Below are 27265 nucleotides of genomic sequence, written 5' to 3'. Positions count from 1 at the left end.
GATCATAACAGCAGAGAAAACAGATACTAAAAATGATAATGCTGGGGAAATAGGCTAAGTTGCTGAAGTGTTCACCATGCAATCATGAGGACCCTTCACATACATGTGCAACTTCACTCTAGCTCAGTGGTTCACACCCTGGGGTGCTCGACTCTTTTTGAGATAAAACAACCCTTTCATAGGGTCAAATATCAAATACCCTGCATGTCAGATAGCAACAAAAATAATTACTGTATAATTTGGGGTCACTACAACATAAGGAACTGTATTAAAGAATCACAGCATTAGGAAGGTTGAAAACCGCTGCTTTAATGTAATCAGTCTTACCCAGCAACAACCCTGAGAGCCACAATAGTTACCTGCCTGCAGTATGTGCCCACTGCATTTTTTTTTATTTTACTCTGACAATTTCAAGCATATATACAATGTAGGAAAAAATGGTACCAGTAGCCGGCTAGGTCATTCATTCCTCCCCTCTCTGGCTTCCAACTTTCATGAAGAACATACAAGAATGCAAACTTATGAAATGAAAAGAAACTGTCCAGCGTAACTAGTTCTTCATTACTGTGCCTATAGAAAAAAACCTGTAATATCTGAGCTCAGGAAAAAAGAAAAAAAATATCCAATGTGTAATGTTCTTACTGGAACGCTTTTCGAGTCCTCTTAGGTAAAAGAGAAGACACACAGATAAAACTTCCCTGGATGTCAAAGGACTAGGCTATCAAGTATATAGGCTTTTGTTCTTACCTTCTGTCAATCTGTGAGTAATAAAGTCACCTTTCCAGATTTTTGTGCATATGCTTTGTTTTACAAATCTCATACTCTAGTAACTTTCTCTCAGATATAGGAATCTGAGCAGAAATTGGTGAGCCCTTCCCTGGAAATGATGCATGGGGTTGGTTCTATGAATATTTTTCTCATGGAATACTGGGTTTATAATACTATGAGTATTTTTCAAATACATATATAAACATGGGTTTATAATACTATGTGTATTTTTTAAATCATCTCACCCAAAATTTAAGCTTCTTCTTGCAGTTGATGCTACATTCATTCTATCTGTTGATGGGCTTGGAATCACATGGCGTCCTGGAGACATCTTCTTTACTTCCCATGCCAGTGAGGTTGGTCTGATAATTCAGAACATAAAGTAGATTACTTTAACAACAACAACAAAAAATGGGGAAACAAACAAATTTTTCCTTTTGGCTGTTAATGAGTAAAAACATGGTCAAAACCTGCAACCCTGATTACCAGAACGGTTCTATACTAACAAGTAAGCAATTCCTGATGGTTCACAATACAGGATTTTCTAAACAGTCAAACAACAGCAAGCACTACTTCTTTCAAAAGGGTCATGGGTTATAAAATACAGAGATGCACTGCTTGTTTGCTTATACATTAGGCAGCTCTAGCTGGCCAGGAACTTGCTATGTAGGCCAGGTTGGCCTAGAACTCAGAGATACTCCTGCCTCTAGTTCTTGAGTAATAAAATTAAAAATGTGCACCACCATATGCAGCTGAGATAAACTTAAGAATTACAAGCATCTCCACATACTGAGAAAAAATTAAAGCAATAGTCCTAACTCAGATTATTTTTTTCTACCATAGAATATTGTATTTTCAACCACAGAGTAGAAACACGAAGACACTACTGCTCTTTTTTGAGAGAGCTAAGTGGTGTAAATGACCTTCTGTTGTCTTTATTCTCTGTTCACAAATAATTGACAGGATTCATAGCCCACTGAAATGTTTTTCTTTTTTTTTTAAGTATTTTTACTTTATTTTTGTACATACATAATCCCAGTTCCCCATCCCTCCCCTCTCTTCATGCTCCCCCTATCTTCCCCTCACTCCACACCTATGGGCTCTTCAGAGGGTAAGTCCTCCCATGGGGGGGGTCAATAAATTCTGTCACATCACCATATTGAGGTAGAATCAAGCCTCCCACAACCCCGTGTTTAGGATAAACAAGGTATCTCTTCATAGGAAATGGGCTCCAAAAAGCCAGATCATTCATTCATTAGGGATAGTTCCTGGTCTCACTGCCAGTGGCCCCACTAACTGCCCAAGCCACCCACTGTCACCTGCATTCAGGGGGTATAGATCGGACCTGTGCAGGTTCCCCAATTGTCAGTCTGGTGTCTGTGAGCTCCCACAAGTTCAGGTCAGCTTTTCTGTGGGTTTTCCCATCATGGTATTAACCCCTTTGCTCATTTATTGCTCCTCTCTCTCTCTCTTCCACTGGGGTTCTGTCCGGTGGTTAGCCATGGACCTCTGCATCTGCTTCCATCAGTTACTGGACGAGGGTTTCAGGAGATCATATCTATTTCCCATTCCTAGGTGAATCCATGTATATCTCTCTCTTAGGGTCCTCTTTGTTACTTAGCTTCTCTAAGATTGTAGACTGTAGGCTAATTATCCTTTGCTCTATTCCTAATATCCAATTATGAGTGGATACAAGTCATATTTGTCTTTCTGGGACTGGGTTACCTCACTTAGGGCTTTTTTTCCATTTCCATCCATTTATTTCAAGATGTCATTGTTTTTTTACCAGTGTGTAGTACACCATTGTGTAAATGTATCACATTTTCTTTATCTATTCTTCAGTTGAGGGACAACTAGGTTGTTTCAGGTTCTAGTTATTATGAATAATATTATGAACATAGTTGAGCAAATGTTCTTGTGGTATAAGTGTGCCTCTTTTGGGTATAAGCCTAAAAGTAGTATTGCTAGATCCTGAGGTAGACTGATTCCCAATGCTCTGAGAAACCTTGATACTGATTTCCAAAACAGCTGCACAAGTTTGCCCTCCCCACAGCAATGGGGGAATGTTCCCCTTTCTCTACATCTTCTCCAGCATAAGCTGACAACAGTGTTTTTGATCCAAGCCATTCTGACAGGTGTAAGATGGTATCTCAGAGTTGATTTGATTTGCATTTCCCTGATGGATAAGGATGTTGAGCAATTCCTTAAATGTCTTTCAGTCATTTGAGTTTCTTCTGTTGAAAATTCTGTTTAGATCAATACCCCATTTTTGATTGAATTATTTCACATTTTGATGTTTAGTTTCTTGAATTCTTTCTATATTTTGGAGATCAGCCTTCTGTCCAATGTAGAGTTGGTGAAGATCTTTTTCTATTTTGAAGACTTCTGTTTTGTCTTGTTCACTGTGTCCTTTGCCTTACAGAAGCTTTTGAGTTTCAAGAGGTCCCACTTATTGTTGCTCCAGTGTCTATGCTACTGGTGCTATATTTAGGAAATGGTCTCCTGTGCCAAAGTGGTCAAGAGTACTTCCTACTTTCTCTTCTATGAGGTTCAATGTGGTGGGTTTATGTTGAGGTCTTTGATCCATTTGGACTTGAGTTTTGTGCATGATAATAGATAGGAATCTATTTGCATTCTTTTACATGTTGAACTCCAGTTATGCCAGCACTAATTGTTGAAGATGATTTCTTTTTTCAATGCATAATTTCGCTTCTTTGCCAAAAATCAGGTGTTCATAAGTGTGCAGCTTAATATCAGGGTCTTCTATTCGATACCACTGGTCCACATGTCTATTTTTATTATAATACCAAGCTATTTTTATTACTGTAGTTTTATAACAGAGCTTGAAGTCAGAAATGGTGATGCCTCTGGAAGTTCATTTATTGTACAGGACTGTTATGGTTATCCTGGGTTTTTTTTGCTTTTCCATATGAAGTTGAGTACTGTTCTTTCAAGGTCTGTAAAGAATTGTATTGGGATTTTGATGAGGATTGCATTGAATCTGTAAATTACTTTTGGTAAAATTGCTATTTAGGTACTATGTTAATCCTACCTATCCAAGAGCACGGGAGATCTTTCCATTTTCTGATATCTACTTTGATTCCTTCTTCAAAGACATAAAGTTCTCATCAAACAGATATTTCACATGTTATTACCCCAAGATATTTTATGTTGTTTGTGGCTTTGTAAAGGGTGATGTTTCTCTGATTTCTTTCTCGGCCCATTTATCATCTGTATATAGAAGGCTACTGATTTTTTTTTCAGTTGATATTGTATCCAGCCACATTACTGACAGTGTTTATCAGCTGTAGGAGTACCCTGGTAGAATTTTTCGGGTGACATGTATACTACCATATCATTCGCAAATAGCAAAAGTTTGACTTCTTCCCTTCCAATTTGTTTTTTTTTCCCTTTTTTAAATTGTTTTTTACAAAAGAAAGCAAACTATCTTTTCTCATTTTATATATCAATCCAAGTTCCCACTCCAACCCTTCCTCCCATTCCTTCCACCTACCTCCCCATCCACTCCTCAGAGAGGGTAAGGCACATTGCTTTGGGGAAGGTCCAAGGCCCTCCCTACTATATGCAGCCTGAGCAAGGTATCCATCCAAAGAGAATAGGTTCCAAAAAGACCAGTACAAGCAGTAGGGAATAAATTCTAGTGCTGTTTCCAGTGGTCCCATAGTCTGCCCCAGTCATACAACTGTCACCCACATTCAGAGGGACCGGTTTGGACGTATGCTGTTTTCTTCCCTGTCCATCTGGAGTTGGTGAGCTCCCATTAGCTCAGGTAAACTGTTTCAGTGGGTGTACCCATCATGGTCTTGGAGAAAGCAAGATATTCTGTGACAAAACTAGATTTAAAAATACCTACCCATAAATCCAGCCCTACAGAAAGTACTAGAAAGAAAATCCCAACCCAAGGAAGTTAATTGTACCCACAAAAACACAGGCAACAGATAACTTCCCTTCCAATTCGTATCCCCTTGATCTCCTTTTGTTGTCTTATTGCTCTAGCTAGGACTTCGAGTACTATATCGAATAATATGGAGAAAGTGGACAGCCATGTCTTGTGCCTGATTTTAGTGGGCTTGTTTTGAGTTTCTCTCCATTTAGTTTGATATTGGCTGTCAGCTTGCTGTATATTGCCGATATTATGTTTAGGAACATTGCTTGTATCCTGATCTCTCCAAGACCTTCATCATGAAGGGGTGTTGGATTTCGACAAAGTTTTGTTTTGTTTTGTTTTGTTTTGTTTTTCCGGAATCAAATGAGATGATCATGTGTTTTTTTTTCTTCTTTCAGCTTGTTTATATAGTGGACTACATTGACAAATTTTCATATGTTGAGCCATCCCAGGAATGCATCTCTGTATGAAGCCTACTTGATAATGGTGGATAATTTTTCTAAAATGTTCCTGAATTTGTTTTGCCAGTATTTTATAGAGTATTTTCACATCAATTTTCATGAGGGAGATTGGTCTGTAATTCTCTTTGTTGCATCTTTATGTCATTTGTGTTTCAGGGTAACTGTACCCTCATAAAAAGAGCTCAGTAATGTTCCTTCTGTTTCTATTGTGTGGAACAATTTGAGTAGTATTGGTATTAGTGTTTCTGAAATTCTGCTAGAATTCTGGGCTGAAACCATCTGGCCCTGGGTTTTTTTGTTGTTGTTTGTGGTTTTTTAGGTTGGGCAACTTTTGATGACTGTTTCTATTTCCTTAGGGACTGTAGGTCTATTTAATTTATCTGGTCTTGAATTAATTTTGGCATATGTTATTTATCCAGGAAACTGTCGAGTTCCTTTAGATTTTCCAATTTAGTGGAATACAGATTTTTGAAGTATGACCTGATGAGTCTCTGGATTTCTTCCATGTCTGTTATTCTGTTCCCCTTTACATTTCTGATTTTGTTAATTCAGATATTCTCTCTCTGCCTTTTGGTTAGTTTGGATAAAAGTTTTGTTTATTTTGTTGATTTTTTTTTGAAGAACCAACTCTTGTCTCACTGATTCTTTGTATTGTTTTCTTTGTTTCTGTTTTATTGATTTCAGCTCTCAATTTGATTATTTCCTGGCATCTACTTCTCCTGGATGAGTTTGCTTCTTTTTGTTCTAGGGCTTTTCAATGTTCTGTTAATTCATGAGTGTTAGATTGCTCCAGCTTCTTTATATGTGCTATGAACTTTCCTCTTAGTACTACTTTCGTTGTGTTCCATAAGTCTGGATATGCCATGCTGTCATTTTCATTGAATTGTAAGAAGTCTTTAATTTCTTTTTTTATTTCTTCCTTGACCCAGTGGTATGTCAGTTGAGCATTGTTCAACTTCCATGAGTTTGTGGGTTTTCTGTTGATGGAGGAAGGTCATTGGCTAATAAAGGAACTGCCTTGGCCCATTTTATTGGTTAGAACATAGGTAGGTGGAGTAAACAGAACAGAACGCTGGGAGGAAGAGGAAGTGAGCTCAGACTCCACAGCTCTCCTCTCCGGAGCAGACGCCTCAGAGAGACGCCATGCTCCCAGCTCCCAGGCAGACGCACGCCATGAAGCTCCGACCCAGGATGGACATAGGCTAGAATCTTCCCGGTAAGCGCACCTAGGGGCGCTACACAGATGATTAGAAATGGGCTAAATTAATATGTGAGAATTAGCCTAGAAGAGGCTAGATAGAAATGGGCCAAGCAGTGATTAAATGAATACAGTTTGTGTGTTGTTATTTCGGGCATAAGCTAGCCAGGCAGCCGGGGTGCTGGGGACGCAGCCCCGCCGCTCTTATTACTACAAATGGCGCCCGACGTGATGGACTAAACCCACTTAAAAAACCTGAGAAGGCTTAAAAATAAGGGAGAAAGTTTAACACAGATTTTTGCTGTTTGTTGGTGGCGTGCTGTAGAGAGATTCGGCAACAGCAGCAGAAAAAATGCTGTGTCATTTTAAAGCGCAGCTTCTTGGGGCTGTGCTGCCAGCGTGAACTCTGGCTTTAAAGCATTTGTGGCACTCTGCTTGCTAGAGGCAAGCAAGCGCTCTCATCTAAGAGAAGCTTCCTGACTCAGCTTTAGCTGCAAAACCCTGCAGCTCATTAAGAGGTCCTGCCACGAAACACTTAAATGGTGTTGACGAAAAGCTGAATGTATGCTTTTCGTTTTTCAGCCGTAGCAGGAAAAAAGCTGCACCGTTTAAAAATGCTGGCTTTCTGGGCTGTCCTGCCAGGGCAAACTCTGACTCTTTTACGCAGGCGGTTCATGCGGATTGCAAGCACAGGCTGCTTAAGCTCACTTGCTGGCAGGGACCTTGAAATGCCATAGAGTTGTGGCAATAAACATGGCTACAGCCAGTACCTCAGCCATGAGGCTGGAAAGCTAAGGAATGGGCTGGATCCAGCAGGCAAAGCCACGCCTTTAGTCCTACTGATATTGCTTGGTAAACTAAAGACTCATGTGGTCAGAAAAACAGAGAGAGATACAGTAAAGAGAGATTCAAAGATAAAGAAAATTTCTAAATGGTTTACAATGTGTTAAAAATATATGCACACTAAAAGTTGAAGTTCTTAAACTAAAAAACAAAAAAAAAGGAAGAGAGTTGTTGTGTGTGGTAGTACACACCTTTAATCCCAACACTTGGAAGGTAGAGGAAGACTGACCTCTGTGACTTCAAGGTGTGGTAGCACACGCCTTTAATCCCAGTGCCTAAAAGGCAGAGACAAACAGATCTCTGTGAGTTCAAGGTGTAGTAGCAAACACCTTTAATCCCAATGCCTGGGAGGCAGAGACAGGTGGATCTCTGAGAGTTCAAAGACAGCCTGGTCTACAGAGTTATTCCAGGTCAAAGATATATGCTCAAAAAGCAAAAAGTTAACCTAGGAATGTCACAGCTTAGATTCTTAAGCGCCTAGTGATTTAAAGGCGCAAATCAAAAGTGCTCCTGGATAGTAAAAAATTGCAGATTCACAATAGGTCAGATTCAGACCACTAAATGAGTCACACTGTTGGACGAATGTACGTAGGCTTGGGAGAGAGAAGAAAAAGAATATAGAGAATAAAGTTAATGGTTTAAAAAAAAAGGTAAAGTCTTTAAAGAGACAGAGTACAGATAGTTATAAAGAAAAATAAGCCACGTAAAAATGGAAAATTCACAGAGAGTCTGGATTCTTTGTGTCATTGTGTTTTCTTTAAAATTTTTGACTGTGAAGGAGCTAAGTACAGAGAGACATTTCATTATATGGGCTGCCAAGTGGAACCAGAATGGATATCATGAGGGTATGATTTCAGAATTTGGGTCTAAGTATATGATGCTTTGGAGAGGGTCTTCTTTTGTTTTCACAGGGGACCAGACCCTGTGGATTGCATCTATCCCGATATGATATGATAGACCACGACCTCCTGAAAGGTTCCTGTGAACACCCTCAAAAAATTACTTCACTCTACTGCCAACTGAGATAAACCTGGCACACAGGTTATACCCTAAATGATCTGATTAACAGCGCCCCCATTCAGCAGGAAGCAGTTTGGAGAGAAAAAACTGCGCCCATGTTCCCAAATATGGTTTATAAATGTTCTTTTACATTTAAAGGGGGATATGATATAGATATGAATAATTTGCATTAGTATAGATTTTGCTTTATTGATAGAGATTTAAGGTCAATTTTGTTATATGTATATGTATTTCTGATCTTTATTAAAGTATTGTAATTGTGTAGTTCATTTAAAAATGTAATGTATATAGGTAGTTAATAGATAATCATAATAGTCAAGTTTGCAGTCATGTTAGTTAAGATTTTCTAGTTGTACATAGATATATTTTAGATAGGCATTCTTTATATCTTTCAAAGATTATAGAATATGGCATTTTAAATATTTTAATAACTTAGGACTTTTCATGACAATGAGACACTCTGCTCCTGACAGCACCAATCTACTTCAAGAAGAAGATGGGCATCGAAGAGGATCCTTATGGAGTTTGATAGCCATTTGGGCAAGAAACTGCTCTTGCCTGGACTATTGCATAAACTGGACACAGAGAACCCACAGAGAGAGGACTACTGAACTTGCCTAAGGTGAGATGATCTTTCGGGGTTCCTGATTCATGAAAGAGTCTGCGAGACATTCTGCAGGACACAACAGATAGTGACTGAACTGACTTTGAATTTTCCTGCTTTATGGAAATGTCTGCTGGATACCATGGGCCTGTAGGCTGAAGATGGATGCCCCAACAGTTCAGAGGAACTTTGAGTGACTGTTCAGGCAGTGAGATGTCTCTGTCATTTCTAGAGTTTAAAAGTTGCTTTTTTCTTGTTTGCTTAGGTCATAATGTATCTTTTTGGAGTCTTTGATGGAGTTAAGAATAGTTAGTTATAGTTATAGTTTTCCTTAGTTATGATAAAGATTATTGTAATTTTTACTTGATAACTGTTTTGTTATATGTAATTTTGCTACGTTAAAGTTAAAACCTTCCTTTTTTGTTTAAACAGAAAAAGGGGAAATGATGAAGGAAGGTCATTGGCTAATAAAGGAACTGCCTTGGCCCATTTTATTGGTTAGAACATAGGTAGGTGAAGTAAACAGAACAGAACGCTGGGAGGAAGAGGAAGTGAGCTCAGACTCCACAGCTCTCCTCTCCGGAGCAGACGCCTCAGAGAGACGCCATGCTCCCAGCTCCCAGGCAGACGCACGCCATGAAGCTCCGACCCAGGATGGACATAGGCTAGAATCTTCCCGGTAAGCGCACCTAGCTGTGCTATGCAGACGATTAGAAATGGGCTAAATTAATATGTGAGAATTAGCCTAGAAGAGGCTAGATAGAAATGGGCCAAGCAGTGATTAAATGAATACAGTTTGTGTGTTGTTATTTCAGGCATAAGCTAGCCAGGCAGCCGGGGTGCTGGGGACGCAGCCCCGCTGCTCTTATTACTACATTCTGTAATCAGTATTGTTGAATTCTAACTTTAAACCACAGTGATCTGATAAGAAGCAGGGGACTATTCCAAATTTTTTGTATCTGTTAAGGTTTGTTTTATTATATAATATGTGGTCAGTTTTAGAGATGGTTCCATGAGGTGCTGAGAAGAAGGCATATTCTTTTGTGTTTCGATGGAATATTCTACAGATGTCCATTAAGTCCATTTGAGTCATAAAATCTGTTGGTTCTTTATTTCTCTGTTAAGTTTCCGTCTGACAAACCTGTCCCGTGGTGAAAGTGGGGTGCTGAATTCTCCCTCTATTAGTGTGTGGGGCTTGATGTGTAATTTAAGCTTTAGTAATGTTTCTTTTATAAATGTGGGTGTTCTTGTATTTGGGGCATAGATGTTCAGAATTGAGACTGCTACATCTTGATGGATTTTTTCCTATGATGAATATGAAATGTCCTCCTTCATCTCTTTTGATGACTTTTAATTTGAAGTTTATTTTGTTAAATATTAAGACAGCTATACCAGCTTGTTTTTTATGTTCATTTGATCATAAAATCTTTTCCCAACCCTTTACCCTAAGGTAATGTCTGTCTTTGGAGGTGAGCTGCCTTTCGTAGTAGAAGGAAGGATTCTGTTTTTGTATCCATTCCGTTATCCTGAGTCCTTTTATAGGTGAATTGAGTCCATTGACATGAAGGAATATTAATGACCAGTGACTGTTCCTGTTATTTTGTTTTGTTGGTGGTGGCAGTGGTATTGTGTGTACATTTCCCTTCTTTGGGATTTTCTGTTTTAGAATTATCTTTTGCCTGTATTTTTGTGGGTGTAACTAACTTTCTTGGGTTGGAGTTTTCCTTCTAATACTTTCTATAGGGCTGGATTAGTTAATAGGCATTATTTAAATCTTGTTTTGTCATGGAATATCTTGTTTTCTCTGTCTATGGTGATTGAAAACTTGCTGGGTACAGCAGTTTGGGCTGGCATCCATGATCTCTTAGTTTCTGCATAATGCCTGTGTATCTAGGACCTTCTGGCTTTCGTTTTTTCCATTGAGAAGTTGGGTTAATTCTAATAGGTCTGCCTTTGCTTGTAACTTGGTCTTTTTTTTCATAGTTCTTAATATTCTTTCTTTATTTTGTATGTTTAGTATTTTGATTAATAAGTGGCAAGGGGACAGGACTTTTGTTTGGTTCAGTCTATTTGGTATTCTGTAAGCTTCTTGTAGTTTCATAGCCAAGTCCTTCTTTAGGTTGGGGAAGTTTCTTTCTGTGATTTTATTGAATATATTTTCTGTGCCTTTGAGCTGGAGCTCTCCTCCTTCTTCTATCCCTATTATTCTTAGGTTCAGTTTTTCATGGTATCACAGATTTTCTGGATATTTTGTATTAAGAATTTGTTTGACTTAGCATTTTCTTTAACTGATTAATCTATTGCCTCTATTGTGTCTCCCATGCCTGATATTCTCTCTTCCACCTCTTGTTTTTTGTTGGTTATGCTTGCATATATAGGTCCTGTTTGTTTACCCAGCTTTTCCATTTCCAGAATTCCCTCAGTTTGTGTTTTCTTTAATGCCTCTATTTCAGTTTTTAAGTCTTGAATCTTTGCCTTCACTTGTTTGATTGCTTTTGCTTAACTTTCTTTAAGTGAATTGTTGATTTCTTTCAATGTTTTGTTTGTCTTTTTCTCCATTTCTTTAAGAGAGTTATTCATTTCTTCTTTAAGGGCTTCAATCATCTACATAAAGTTATATTTAAGGTCATTTTCTTCTGCTTCTTCTTTATTGGGATGCTCAGGTCTTGCTGATGTAGAGCCATTAGTTTCTGATGGTGCCTTATTACTTTTTATGTTGCTGAGTGTAGTCTTACCCTGTTGCCTACTCATCTCTTCCTCCAATCAGTACAGAGCCTGTGCTTCAGGGGGTCCCTCTTTCTTCAACTGGTATAGCTGGGGGCTAGGTGAGCAGAGCCTCTGGAGAACGCTCTTCTAGCTGCAGAGAGGAGGTGGCTAAGGCTCAAGTGATCATTCCTCTAGGTGCTGGCATTTTTGAGGCACCTTAGGTCATTGATGAGACAGGATATCACATACAGAGAATGATAACGGAGGCTTGCTGGGACAATGGCGCTCTTTTCCAGAGGAACTTTTTATTGTAGTTTCTGGAAGCTGCTGTTGCCACTCACGCTTCTACTCTCTGGCAGGGCCCTGAAATGTTTTTCTAAGCACCATCCTATGTTCCTATTCAAAGTCTATCAGTCCAGTCAGTCACTCTATAGCTTACTTTCCATGTGAAGTAGTCCTTAGATATTTTACCCACTCACTCAGAAAGAAAAAACAACCAAAACCAAAGCACAAAACTGATTACTGATAGAAAATTTAAATAAAATATTATTCAAAAGCCTGCAGATTGGATAAGTTGTTACTAAATCATCTTTCTAAAAGACTATTATAGCCCTACAGATGAAGGACATTCATTTCCATTCAACCTTGCCAACACCTGGTATCTTTTTAAAAAAAATAAATAATTTTTTATTAAATTAAAGGTGGCACACACCTTTAATACCAGCACTTAGGAGACAGAGGCAGGTGTGAGTCTGAGGCCAGACTGATGTATAGGGCTAGTTCCAAGACAGCTAGAGCTATTACAAAGAGAAACCCTGTCTCAAAAAAACAAAGAAAAAGTTATTGGCAAAATAGTACAACACTGTCTTTGTTTTCTTTTTGAATTGTGTGTGCTTATTACTATAACTAGTAAGAATAACATATTATCAATTACTATTTTTATATTTTTTCCATTTTGATTTTTTTTCTTTAGGAGTTTACATATTGGTAACTTTGGCTCACTGTTTCTATTGGAAATTGTGTCATTTTCCAAATGATTTAAGAAAATTTATTGCTGCTGCTACTACAATGCATTCTTGCTGCCTTGTAAGTATTCCTTACATTTTATATTTATACATAGGCTTATTTTCTTCCTGCTAAATCAAGGGAGTCAATACTTTCTTCAGTAGTTTCTAATTCTATTTCAAGGTATTTAAAATCTATCTATATAAAGTTTTGTCAGGGTATTTTTTAATATATGTATCTTTAATCCTAACCTTTAAGCCCCCAAGTCAAGCATGACTTGAATACTACTCAAAGACTGATGCCATCAACAGGAAATGTAAGGCTGTTTTCCTTATTCTGGAGCTGCTTCAGGAAGCAACGAGAAGATGTGTTGGTAGCTAGTTACTATAAAGAGAGATGCCCTAAGAGCTGAGGAAGTGGCTAGTGGGAAAAGTGTCCACATGCAAGCATGAAGACCTGACTCAGGATCCCCAATTACTAGGAAAAGAGCTAGTTATAGTGGCATGCATCTATAATATCAGACCAAGAGGAACAGAGATAAGCAGATCTCTAGTGTTTACTGGCAAGACACTCTAGCTAAACCTGATAAGCTCCAGGTTTGAGGAGAGAACTTTCTCAAAAAATATGGTAGAAAGTGATAGAGAAAGGTACCCAACACCAACCTCTAGCTTCCATGTGTGCACACATATGCGTACATGCATAAATACTTGCATGAAAACAACACACACACTAAATCTTGAACCTCAGCATAACTTGTATTCTGTCTTGCTCTACTGGTAATTTAAGGCAGCTGCCTAAGGAAGCTATTAAACACTAGGATAAACAGTATTACAATAATTTTTAATAATCTATCTATGATAATAATTTTTGCGATGTATTTCTCTCCTTACATTTCCTACCCTGTCACCAGTAATTTTTAAGGAATTTACATAGTTGAAATGTACATGAATGACTTCTCATGAATGAACATGACTTTTTCATTTAAATCAAAGAATCAATGAGTCTTGAGTATTCTGTGTGCTTTAAGTTCCTTTAGTCTATAAGATGAAATACAATAACTTGAAATGATGTAAAGAGAATATTGAACAGCTAAAGTATAATAGTGTATATAATTAGGCTTTCTAGATTTCGAAAATTATAACAAAATGAAATCTTTCAGTAGCAAGTATATATAGAGAAACAGAAAAACAATCAATGTCCTCACTGCCTACCACAATGAGAAAATACATTTTCCAGAGCCTGTTTTACTTCATGTATTCCCTACACTTAAAACAGTTTGATTTGTTATCTTTGTCTTAAATGCCAATGATCCACCCTCCAAAAAAACTTACCATACATATATAGCATTAAGTTTCTTTTTGTTATACCATTAGATCACAAAATCTATGTGTCATATGTAGCAATTTAATTTCTGTACTACATATTATGACTAGCACTGTCAAGTGCATTAATAATGAATATTTGTTGCATAACCAAAAGAGTAAAGTACTAGTCAACTATTAGATTGGTACAGATTATGGATCAATCTGGTGTTAAATCCACTGTCTATTTCAATGCTTGCTTCAATGTAGTAACTGGGGTTACTACAAACATGAATACCAGAGTTTATTACCTGCTTTGAGCATCTGTCTTCTCTAACTTTTCCTGAAGTTGAATCCAGTCAATCAATGCTTTGAAATCTCTCACATAGTAATCCAGCATCATTAGCACCTCCTAATTTAAACAACAAAACATTAGCTGTGGTAGGAGAAAAGTTTAGGAAAACTTATTAAAGTGAATGGTTTTCAGGCTAATAATTTTTTCAGGCTAGTAATTTTTATATTTACATTCATTAAAGAAGACCTACAGTCTACTTTTTTGTTCTTTTTGAATTGTTGCTCATTTTTCATTCTGTTAGTAAGGTTAATGTACTTTAAAGTCTAGAGCTAAATTCCAAGAAATGGCACCAATATATCTTTCTGAGGCCTTATTAACTAGAAATAATTTTAATATTTTTATTGTGCCATACCTATTCAGAAAAGTGCACAAATAATGCATGTAAATTGTTAAAAGAAAAAAAACACATGAACAACACTAAACACACTGCAAAGACCTTGTAAACACCACACATGACAAAGAATACAACACTAACTAAAGGTTCCTCCATGTACCCTCCCAAACTCTACTCCTGCCTTCCTTCAGGGTAAGCAGTACCTCAGTATAATACTTAGGACACGTGACAAGAAGAGCCATAACTTCTGATTCCTTAGAGGGGAAAGCCTTCAGCTTTAAACCATTAATTACAATCTGTGGTTGGATTTCTCACACATACCCATGATTAAGTTGAGGAACTCTCCTTTTGTCCTTCCACCTTTACATGAGTTCCAGAAATCGAACTCAGACTGCCAGGCTTGGGCAGCAGAGCACCAATACCTTCTAAGGTGACTCACCAGGCAGTATTTTAATTCTTTTTTTTTTTTTTTTTTTTGCTTTTTCGAGACAGTGTTTCTCTGTGGTTTTGGACCCTGTCCTGGAACTAGCTCTTGTAGACCAAGCTGGTCTCGAACTCACAGAGATCCGCCTGCCTCTGCCTCCCAAATGCTGGGATTAAAGGCATGCGCCACCACCGCCCGGCAGTATTTTAATTCTAAAAGGTTCCTGTTCAGTATGATTCAGTTGATGCGGGATTCCTCTCTTGTATGCTATAAATGTGTTTTATTACCATTGGTTAATAAAGAAGTTGCTTTGGCCTATATCAGGGCAGAATATAGTCAGGCTGGAAGAGATAGAGAGAGAGTACGTAGAGTCAAAGAGATGCCATGTAGCTGCTGAAGGAGCCAGATGCAGGAACCTTATCTGGAAAGCCACAGCCTTGTGGTGATATACAGAATAATAGAAATGGGTTAATTTAAGATATAAGAATATAGCTAAGCTACTGGCCAAACAGTGTTATAATTAATATAGTTTCTGTGTGATTATTTGGTTCTGGGTGGCTAGGAACAAAAGAGAAGTCTCCAATACCAAGGCAAGAGAAAGGACAGGAAAGGCTGGCAGGCAGAGAAAATAAACTGAAGAAGAAATCTGGAAAGGGAGCATCAAGGAACAGAGAGGAAAAAGGAGGATTTCAGGTGCCACCACCCAGCCACTCAACTACACAGCAGTCACAGAATAAGAAGAAAAGTATACAGAAATAGAGAAAGGTAAAAGCCCAGACTCAAAAGGTAGATGGGATAATTTAAGAAAAGTTGGCTAGAAAAAAAGCCAAGATAAGGCCAGGCATTCATAAGTAATAGTAAGTCTCCCTGTGTGTATTTATTTAGGAGTTGGGAATCAGGCCCCCCAAAGAGCAAAAAGAGTAAAGAATAAAAACAACCAACAACACAACAGCATTAACTGTGAGGAAAATAAAACTGTAATCCCAAAGGTGCACTGCCCACACATATTAGACTGGGTACTATTACAAGGACAGATGATAACAAATGTTAGCTGAAAAAGGAAAGAGAACCTTTGTACTCTGTTAGTAAGGACAAGCAAAAGAGAATCTGCTGTACAGAACAGTGCAGAAAATCCTCAAAACATTACATCATAATCACCACATATCCTAGTTGTCCCTCTGCTAAGCACATATCCATAAAGAATCAAACCAGCACCTTGAGGACTTATCTGCATATTCCCATGTTCACTGTACCATTATATGGATGCATAAAGAAATGGTGAGATGATGGAGGGTACTATTCAACCTTAAAAGGGGGTTGTCACATTTACAACAACATGGATTACCTAAACAAATTATGATAAGTGAAATAAGCTAAAAAGAAGGCGAAAGCAGGGTAACATGCAATAAAAAAAAACTAGCATAATACACAGAAACAGAAAGTTACCATGAACAAGAAGTAGAAGGAATGGGGAGGCTATAGGACAAAAGGTACAAAGTTCTAGTTATATATAATGAATTATCATTTCTTATATGGCTGGTACAAAGTCAAATGAGACTATGTAGGCAATGAATTAGATATGATGTAACTAAAAAAAATTACAGCTCTAGTTTAGCAGCCGTGTCTCCTGGCTAGGAAAGAAGACAAAGGTGAAGGAAGCAAATTTAGTAGTGCATCTCCTGCTATTCAAAATGTTCCTTTCAACTTCCAAAGACAAATGCTAAATTCACTGAACAGGACAGAAACATCTTAAAGCCAGATTACTTTGGATGAACATAGCATCTCTGCTCTCTGTCCACATTCATAATTACCATTATTGCCCTCTCTGTTTCTTCTTCTTTTGTGTATGTATGCATGTATGTACACATGCATGTGTGGGTATGCAAATACATGTATACATATAAATACAAATAAAGCATCTTGTTAAACTAGAAGTTCATTATTTTGGCTAGGCTGACTACACAGCAACATTTCAGGAGATGCCTATCTTTGCCTACCAACACTGGAGTTACAGGTATGCCTACAGGGCTGCTAGGGATACAGAGTCAGGCTATTGGCTTGAAAAGTATCCTGTGGTTCTTTGAATGAAAATGGTCCCTGTAGCTAAAGTATTTGAATGCTTGTTTCCCAGTTGGTGGGCTGTTTGGGAAGGACTAGGGGGTATAGCCTTGGAGGAAATATGGGGGGGGGGGGCTTTGCAATTTCAAAAGCCCTTGTCTCACTCTCTCTGCCACCTCTTTTTGTGGATCAGCAGGTAAACTCTATGCTACTGCTCCAGCCATGCTCCCTGCCAAACCCACACACAGAAAGACAATCATCACATGTACTCACTCATAAGTGGTTTTTAAACATAAAGCAAAGAAAACCAGCTCACAAATCACAATCTCAGAGAACCTACAACAATGAGGACCCTAAGAGGGACACACATAGATCTAATCTACATGGGAAATAGAAAAAGACAAGATCTCCTGAGTAAATTGGGAGCACAGGGACCTTGGGAGAGGGTTGAAGGGGAGGGGAGAGGCAGGGAGGGGAGCAGAGAAAAATGTAGAGCTCAATAAAACTTAATTTAAAAAAAAAAGACAGTCATGAATGGACTCACCCATTAAAATGTAAGCACGTCCCCAATTAAATGCTTTCTTTTATACCTGGGCTTGGTCATAGTGCCTCTTCACAGCAATAGAACAGTGACTGAGACATGCTCTTACCCACTAAGCCATCTCCCCTGTTTATCCATCTTATTTTTTGAAGCAAGATCTCTCAGTGAACCTGGAGCTCAATGACTGGCTCTGTGGGCTGGCCAGCATGGACTAGGAATGCTCTGCCTCCCAGCACTGGGATTACATATGCATGCCACCAAGCCTGACTTTCTATATGGATGCTAGGAATGCTAACTCAGGTCCCTGGGCTTGCACAGCAAGCATTTACCCTCTCCATTTCCCCGGGCCCTAGTTTTCTTCTTTAGATAACCCAAAATTATACTACTGTGATAATATATTTTATACATCTCATGAAAGCAATCTTTTGTAATGGGTTCATTATATACCCAAATGTTGATTTAGTGTAAGAAATGAGTGCAAAGCACAAGTCACTATATATATAGTTCACCAGTCAAAGCTGTCATTTAATTGCACAAAGCAAAGAAATGTAAACTATATTCATTTTTAGCATCCTATCCCATTCTTACTGTAAGAAATGTCAGTGACAGGGCTGGAGAACTGGCTCAGTAGGTAAGAGTATTTACTATTCTTACAGAGAACTAGGATTCAGTTACCAGTACCCATATGGCAGCTCACAATCACTAGTAATTCCAGTTCGAGGAGATTCAATGCCTTCTTCTGGCCTCTACCAGGATTAGGCATGCATATGTTATACATATATATATACATACAGACAAACACTGATAAGCATAAAATTAAAAAAGGCCGTCTTAAAAATCCCAGTCTCACTTTACTATAAACACTTTTCAATAGGCTCAGAAAGATCAGAAAATGCAAACCATCATTTATATAATAGATCTTTCCATAGCTAAGTTTAAATTAACTTTGTAGAATCTAGAGCAAATATCTTAAAAGTACACATTGAGATACACTTCATAAATCAGACCCAGTATTAATAAATTTGTCAAGTTATTTACAAATGAAATAAAATACCACCCTTAACAGTCATAAAAGGTATGTTTTACTTTAAAAGACTTCTGAACAAAGAAGCATTATGTACTTCCTTTCAAAGGTAGTCCTTGGTGCCAAATTACTGGTAATGAAAGTCTACTACAATCAGGAAAGGGACAAATCTAAGAAGTTAGTTGGCTTCCTTCTCTCAATTCTACTAATATAACTCAAATTGTCTAATTAAAATCATTCTACTTAAACTACCTACATTAAATGGGGATAGAAAAATTTAATTTTGAATGATTTATTTTAGAAATTTTCAACTGATTTCCCTTTGGCTTGAAAAAAATGTATTGTAAGACCATAGCAACTATATTTTTTATACTAGTTGACAAAGAGAAAGTACATTTGATGGTTAACGCATTTTAAGGAATGTTTAGCTCAATGTTATCAAAAATGATCAGAGTGGTAGCAGGCAGCTGTAATCTGAGTCATGTTTGCAAATGAGCGAATACAACCAGATGAGGAGCTGCTGGAGCTGCCTGGCAGTCACTGATGCACATCTTTCTCCCTGAAGCTATGAAGGCCATTTTGTCAAGCAGGATGAAACAGAACAAAAGTGGCTCTGAAAGTAAAGTTACAGTCATTCAGATAACTACATATAGATGTGCGGCTAAAATTACCAATTAGTTTACCAATTGGTTGCAACAGATTCAATTGGCTCATAATTAATTCTAGCAACTGGCACAGAAAGCAGGATGGTTGACGCCATCTCATTGTCCTGCAGACACAAAACATCACTACAGACCTCCACTTCAGCTATGGGAACGAGCACTGATGGTGCCGGTGGTGATGAAGAGGTAAAAACATAAAATCAGTGCTAAAAGGGAACTTTCCTGGGAGGGGCTTCAGCAAGGTGAGCATGTGTCTTAAGGAACACTGCCTTTCAATAACTCTTGAGTTTCTTCTGAAAGGCTATTTACTAAAGCCATGATTCAAAGAAGAAATCAGCCAAAAGCAAAATGGTGGGCAAACATGTTAGTTTTCAAAACTAGTGACAGCTCATCTCATCAACCATTCTCTTCTTTCAAATATTTCTTCTTAATTTTCAATATAAAAACCTAGAATGTCACAAAACTACATTTACCAAACTCCTGAAGGGGGAAGAAAGAAAACAAGAAGTGAAAATCTGCTAGAAGCCATTCTCCCATAAATCCATCATTACCAGCACTTCTGTGAGCAAATAAAAGCTGTCACTGTCTAGATAATAATATAGAAATATTTTATTGTAATTGCCAACTACTCTTAACTCAGCAGCAAGTTGCCTTCCCAGATGCTTGTCTTCCAGAATTCTCCACTGCTGTGGGGTTGCCAATTTAAAGTGTGCCCCCAGCATAGCAGATGTGCTAAATGACTGATCCCCAGGGTGGCTGTATGGAAGGTGCTCAAACTTTAAAAATGGGTATTAGTAGGACATCCTTAAACCAAATTAGGCATGCATCAGAGGATATGGGATCCCAGTCTCTCTAGGTTCCAGTTTTGATAGGTGATTCCTTACTCGCACACATCCTCCCGCCATGACGAGAGTCACAGACTTGTGATATACACAAAAGGTTATACAGCAGAATTGAATCAATGCCAAATTTTTTGAAGCCAAATCTTTAGAACTGTGAGTTAAATTGACTTCTTTTCTCTATAAACATTGCTCATTTGTGGTACTTCATTATGGTAACAAAAACTAAACCTAGTAAGAAAATACAAAGATCTAGTGCTTGTGAAAATAAAAAGGCAAAGACAAGTTACAAGGCTCACAATAACACACTCAAACTCAAATCCCCCACTGTTTACCTATATCAGTGCTCAAGGTATTTATTTTGCCTAAAATGTTCTCCCAATAGCAAATAAGAAATTTATGTGAAAGCTGAAAGGTCCTCAGACCTCATCTATACCAACTTACTCATCTAAAAATTAGAGTTAAATAATGTTACTTTTATCCAAAGTTACAGAAATAGGAAACTGTGTTTTCCTTTCAGGAAACAGCACAGACTTCACAGTCTCCTGTGACCAGCAGCCAGAAGTCACCACTCTTATAAACACTATCAGGTATAACTATCAATGTTAGTACATGCTGAAAACTCACAAGTGCCACACAAATAAGTCTTCTCTCTTTCAAACTATTTAAGTAATATTAGCATGTACATTTTCCAAGTCACTGCAAGAAAACGGTATTTTTCAGAAAATCTTTTCCTTCATTGCAGCACTGTACATGGAGAAGCAAAAATTATTCTGCCAGAAAAATATTAAACAGCCTTTCTTACCAAAAGACAAATCTGTGCTTATTTGAATAAAGCAGGAGAAGGATGACTATCAGAATTGCAGCCTTTGCTACAATGTGTAAGTGGTCTGCACAACAAGAACTGTTTTCTATACTGAAGTGACTTGGCAGTATCAAAGAAAATTTTTAAGTGACAAAAAAATTAAAAGAAAAAGAATCTCTCAACAAAAAGTGTAAATAATTAATGATAACATTTACAGAAAACATAAACATGGATGCTCTGTCTTTAGTAAACCCTACACATAAATAAAAAAGAAAAACTCTGCTGTTTGAATCAACATGGGTTGAAGGTAACTTAATTGTAATTACACTTTCTTTAGGTCCTATAAACAGTTCCAAGAATAAATATCTTTGGAATAAATAAATGTTGAGGGTCAAATAGTGACATACATTTTAAACACTGCACTCAGAAAGCAGAAGCAGGTGGATCCCTGAGTTCAAGGCCAGGCTCACTATATGGCAAGTTCCAGAACAGCCAGGGCTATATTATCTCATAAATAAATAAATAAGCAAACAAGCAAGTAATGAATGAATGAATGAATGAATAAGTGTTAAGAGTAGCATTGTTGGAAATAAATGTTGGAATACTCCACAGATAGTTGCTGAGTATAGAGATATCTACTTTAGTTCCAGTCCTCAGGCATGCTGCTGACTCACAATGTAATTTCAGAACTGCTAATACTTTTATACTTCCTCATCAATACATAAGAGTGCTACAGTCTATGACTTATAACATGACATTTACGTATTATGATTTATGATTCCATTTCACATTCTGCCCATTTTCTTATTACCGATCTCATTTTTCTCTGAAGAATCTAAACTGTCCTATTTCTCCAGTTTTGTTTTACCATTTATTTATTGAGTGTAGGTACATGCACATATGCGGACATACTATGGTACACATGTGGAGGGCAGAGAACAACTGAATGAGTTGGTTCACTCCTCCTCTATGGGTCCTGATAGGTCCAAAGCAGGTCCCAAAATGGCAGTGCTGTTGACAATGTCCTAAATGACAGTCTAGGCTCAGCTCAGGCTAGACTCTAACTGGGTAAACAAAGGATTGCTACCAAACTGAGCATTCCTCAGGAATCTTATGAAGTGGGTTTCTGTTTGTCAAGAAAAGTCATTACTTCCCTTATCCATCCCCCACAGCCAACAATTTCTGGCAAGGGTATCTAGTTCCTGATGAACTCAAGCAAGCCTGTAACAGATCAAATCCCCATGCTAGTTCCAAAACCGTTACAGCTCACACGCGTTCTCCCCCAACCCCGCAGCCTGTCTCCTTAAAAGTGGCAAGGCTCTCCCTGCTTTTTGTTGTTCTGTGCTATGAACAGAACTGAACTACTGAACTAAACATTCTATACAATGATGAGGCTGTTCGATAAAAGATAAAATGCCAGTCTTTTTGTTTTTAATTCTGAAGCCATCAAAAAGTGTTCTTTTGAGACAAATAAGCACAGTTATGTAAAAACTTAGGGTTTAAAAATGTGACATGTTGCCACAAACTTTAATTATGGCCAAATTACCAGTACCACTGAAGGAAGCCTGGCAAAAACAATAGAATGGAAAGGCAAGCACATGCTTTTTTACTGGGGAGCACTGCTGTGAACCAAACCTAGGGCCTTACACATGCTAAGTACAATATGCCTACTAAGCTCTATCAGAAGCCCAAGTATAGGCATTTTAAGACACCTCATCCTTTAATAGGAAACTACACCTTGCTATCACCTAGACTGTTTAGGATGGCTTTCTGGCCCCTCTGGAATGGCTATTTGTGCTGTCTGGAAACACTGTCTGGTCATCTGGGATGGCTATCTGGCCTATCTAGGAAAGCCATCTCTAACTTGTGAGGGAGGATGAAGACAAAAGTTTCTGTCCTACCTGGTCCTCCAGCCGCTCAGTCCCAATAAAATACAGAGGTTTATATTAATTATAAACTGGCTGGCCTATTAGTTCAAGCTTTTATTAACTAGCTCTTACAACTTAAATTAACCCATAATTCTTATCTATGTTTAGCCATGTAACTTGGTACCTTACTTAGTCAGACATTCTTATCTTGCTTCCTCTCAGTCTGGCTAGTGACTGACTCTGCCTTTCCTCTTCCCAGAATTCTCTTAGTCTGGCTGCCCCACCTATACTTCCTATCTGGCTACTGGCCAATCAGCATTTTATTAAACCAATACAAGTGACAAATATTTACAGTGTACAAGAGCATTTCCACAGTAGGAGGAAGTTAAATTTCTAACCCTTTATGAAGTTCATGCAAAGGTTTCCTATCATTCCTCACGATCCTTTAAAATTCATGTTAAGACAGGAAGATTTAGATGGAACAGACATTGACTCAGACCTGCAAATTATTTTCAGATCATAACTATTTTTAAGACCTCTGCAAAATAATTTTGTAGTAACACATGAGCAAAGCAACCCCAAATGAAGAATTTCTACTCTAGCATCCAAGTAAAAAAGATCCTATCAAATTTTTCCTCCAATCCTGGATATCTATTTTCCCCCACATTTGCATTCAGAAACCTCTCAATGCCTTAAATTCATATACATTTTGAAATAGTTATACTTTAAAACCAGTTACTTTTCTATGGCTATTTCTATTCTATTTCTAGTCTAATGATGACCAACTTATAGAATAAAGAATTTGTTTTAGGGCTTATGGTTCCAGAGATTAGAGTCCACGATGGCAGAATATAGTTAGCAGATGGAGGAGGATGGAGCAGAAGCTGAAAGCTCATATCTCAAACCACAAACAGGAAATAAACAATACACTCGAAAATTTGAAACTTCAAAGTCCATGCCCAATGACAATAAATATTAAGAGTTACTAAACAATGTGTAATGTTCATCATTTTGGTGGGGGTTTTTTTTTGTTATTAGATCTCTTTTGATTCAATGTTCTGAGATGTTTTTCTTCCTTGCGCACTCTTGGCCATGTCTGACATTCTCTTCAGATTTAATTATTCTGAATTCTATATAGAACTGGTTTAATGGTCAAAAGCTCCTTAAATCTGTTATCATGGAAAGTTTTCCTTTGTCACTGAGAACTGCCATGTTGGTGTATGTGGTCCATGCTGCTGCCAGTTGCCATGGGCAAGGAAGCTTCTTTGCAGTGGTACTGATGACTGCACACTCATGACTGAGAGTGAAAGACATTGAAGGCTTCTATGACAACCACTGCACACCCGCCCCAACAAAAGAAACAGTCCAGACAGGTGAAGAGAATCCTTAAAACTGTAATAAAGATGCTGAAGTGTAGCTCTTCACAGCTGATGGCTTCTGGTGGTGGTAGTGGTGGGGAAACCACGGGACACTCAATTTTCTTTAAGAGGGTGGCTACTGGGAGTTTGACCATACTTCAATGAGTATATTGAACTTGGGACTTTTTTGGGAGGGTGGGGGTGAAAGGGAGGTAGGAAGAAATGGGAAGCAAGTGTAAGCACGATACACTGAATGAAATTCTCAATTAATAAAAATATTGTATTATAGTGGGAAAGAGCAGTTATGTATGTGACTTGATCTTTCCTCCAGCTTTTGATATATTTTTAAATATACTTCATATTTAGAGTTTTGGCTAATATATGATATACAGAGTTTTTATTTGTTTGCTTGGTCTTTTTTTCTGGTCCCATGTATTTGGTATTCTCTATATCTCTCAGAACTTGATAGACATCTATTAGATTATGGATATTTTATTCCACAATTTTGTTGAAATATTTCTAGTGCCTTTGGCCTGGGTCTCTTTTGTCTTCTATGGCTATTATTTATAGGTTTGGGTTTTTGATAGTGTCCCAGAGTCCATGCATGTTCTGTTCCTGGATCCTTTTAGATTTGACTTTTTTTTATTAGATTTGACTTTTTTTTATTAATCCAATTTTTCTCCTTTGTCTTCAGGATGCACTAGTCTCTCTTCCACTTGATACAATATCTTGGTGAAGCTTTTGTCTGAATTTTGGGTTGAAATCCTGAAGTTTTCACTTTTTGGCTTTTTTTCCAAAATTCTATTTCTTTATTAAGTTCTATTTTCCTATCTTGAATTTTCTCCATTATTGCATTCTTCAATGTAACAGGATGCAAATTGGTGCATAAAAGCAGTAGTTTTCTTATGACAAACACACTGAGACAGAAATCAGGGTAACACCACCATTCAAAATAATAATCACAAAATACACTGGAATAAATTTAATGTATATTGGAGTAAATTTAACAATAGAAAAGAAAGATTTATATAATGAAAACTACAGACAGTTATTTAAAAATGAGGATGATACAAGATTTATAAAAACCTCTTATGCTCGTAGATTGCGGTAGTAAAACAGTGAAAATGGCATCCTACCGAAACCTACCAACAGTGCAATCACCACCAAAATTGCAGTAAAATCCTTCATAGACAATGAAAACAATCTTAAACATTATGTGCAAACACAAATGAACCAAGATAGCTTAAAAAAATCATAAACAATAAAAAAAGCCACTGGCGTTATCACCATCCCATATTTTGAGTTTAGCTTCAGAACTACAGTAATAATTAAAACAAAAAAACATGGTACTGGCATAAAACAAACATGCTAATCAATGGATTAGAAATGAAGACATAAATATAAGTTGCCTGATTTTCTATAAAGAAGTCAACAATACATATTGGAAAAAATAACATTTTCAACCAATTGTGCATGTCAAGCTGGAAAGCTATACATAAAAGAATAAATCATTTTGTCTCACACTACACAAACTCAACCCCAAATGGATCAAGCACCACAACATAAGCCCTGAGTATGGTAAGAGAAAAAAGTAGGGAATATCCTTGAATTTACAGACAAAGAATGGGGCTATCTGAACATGATCTAGTAGCACAGGCATTGAGACCAAAAACGAATAAATGGAAACCGATAAAACTAAAGTTCTTTGAATATTCGAGGGAGAGATGGGAAAGAGAAGAATGGAGTGGCGGAGAAAGGCAAAACTAGAGACTCAATGTTGGTGGTAGGTGTGAGAGAATCCTGCAGTGGACAGGGGAACATATCCCTTTCCTAGAAGCCAGCAGGGTGGACAGGGTGGCGTGCAGCAGCCTGAAGCTTGAATTCTGACTCAGTTCCTGAACATTGCCCAGCTGCATGATGGCCCTGGTTCTATGCAATGACAGGATGTCCAAGATAAAAAATGCTTCATTTTCTGAAATGGACCTTCTCAAAAGACCTCCATTGTCCATGCTGCCCCTTGAGGCCACATTGGTATCTATGGTCTGCTGCCCTGGGCTTTGTGGAAGCCCAAGATTCCTGGGGAATTCTGTGGTCCTACAGCAGCCAGGATCCATGTTGATATCCTTGACCCAAGTTACAGATGAAGACCATAGGGATGTCATTGGTCCTTGGTATGGGCCACCACCTGACCGTGTTCCTGCAGGACACCATGCTTATGTGAGTGGCCTGTACTGCCATCTGGAGCCATGTTGATATCCATGGTCCCTGCTGTCACTGAGAGCCATGTTTGGGTACATAGTACTGCTTCAAATACAGGACATGATGATATCCATGGTCTGTACTGTCACTGGAGACCATGCTGAGGTCAGTGGTATGTGTTAATGCCAGAGACCATATATAAGTCTATGATCCGTGCTCCTGATAACTGACTCTTTAGGCATGGTATTGATGACTGAAGACTCAGTTGAGAAAGAAGGACACTGAAGGCTTCTGTGGCAAACCATACTCCCACCCCAACACACTCCCTAAAAAGTAACAGCCTAGACAGAAAGTCATCAAGGAGAATTGTTAAAACTTGTGATACTGATGCTGATGTGTAGATCTCCACAACTGATGGCTACTGGTGGGGGAGAAGTCAGGGAAAGACTCAATTTTCTATAAGGGGCTGGCCACCTGTAGTTTGATCACACTCCAATGAGTATATAAGGAATACAATTTAGACTTGTTTTTTTTCTTCTTTTTCTTGGAGTAGGGGTGATCACAAGGGTGGGAGGGTGGCCAGGGAGACCTGTGAAGTGAGTGTGCTCAGGGTTCATGATGTGAAATTCCCAAATATTAATAAAATCATGATTTAAAAAAACCTAAAGTTCTTGTACAGCAAAAAGGTGTCTTAGAGTTATTATTGCTGTAATAAAACACCATGACCAAAAGCAAACTAGGAAGACAGGGTTTACTTCACGTGCCATTCTATATAACAGTTCATCATCAAAAGCAGTAAGGGAAGGAACTCAAACAGGACAGAGGTCATGGAAGAATGGCTTACTGACTTGCTCCTCATGGCTTGCTCAGTCTGCTTTCTTTGTTATAGAACTCGGGATACCAGTCCAAATGCAGCCCTACTCCCAATGGGCTGGGCCCTCCCACATCAATCATTTTTAAGAAAATTCCATACAGGTTTGCCTAC

General features: G+C 38.0%; 1 protein-coding gene across 2 annotated transcripts in view; it reads right to left on the bottom strand.

Moving 5' to 3' along the window:
- Positions 1 to 27265, bottom strand: part of Scaper (S-phase cyclin A associated protein in the ER) — a 329952-nt gene that overhangs the window by 278439 nt on the left and 24248 nt on the right. For both annotated transcript variants that reach the window (XM_075965840.1, XM_075965839.1), the window contains exons 6-7: positions 14125 to 14225; positions 1014 to 1130 (exon numbers count right to left, since the gene is read on the bottom strand). In XM_075965840.1, the coding sequence (XP_075821955.1) occupies positions 1014 to 1130; positions 14125 to 14225 (218 nt within the window). The remainder of the gene's footprint in view (positions 1 to 1013; positions 1131 to 14124; positions 14226 to 27265) is intronic.

The sequence above is a fragment of the Microtus pennsylvanicus genome, chromosome 3 (assembly GCF_037038515.1).
Source record: "Microtus pennsylvanicus isolate mMicPen1 chromosome 3, mMicPen1.hap1, whole genome shotgun sequence".
NCBI classification, from domain to species: Eukaryota; Metazoa; Chordata; class Mammalia; order Rodentia; family Cricetidae; genus Microtus; species Microtus pennsylvanicus.
The sequence above is the reverse complement of the archived record's forward strand: the minus strand, read 5'-3'. Positions and strand labels throughout refer to the sequence as shown.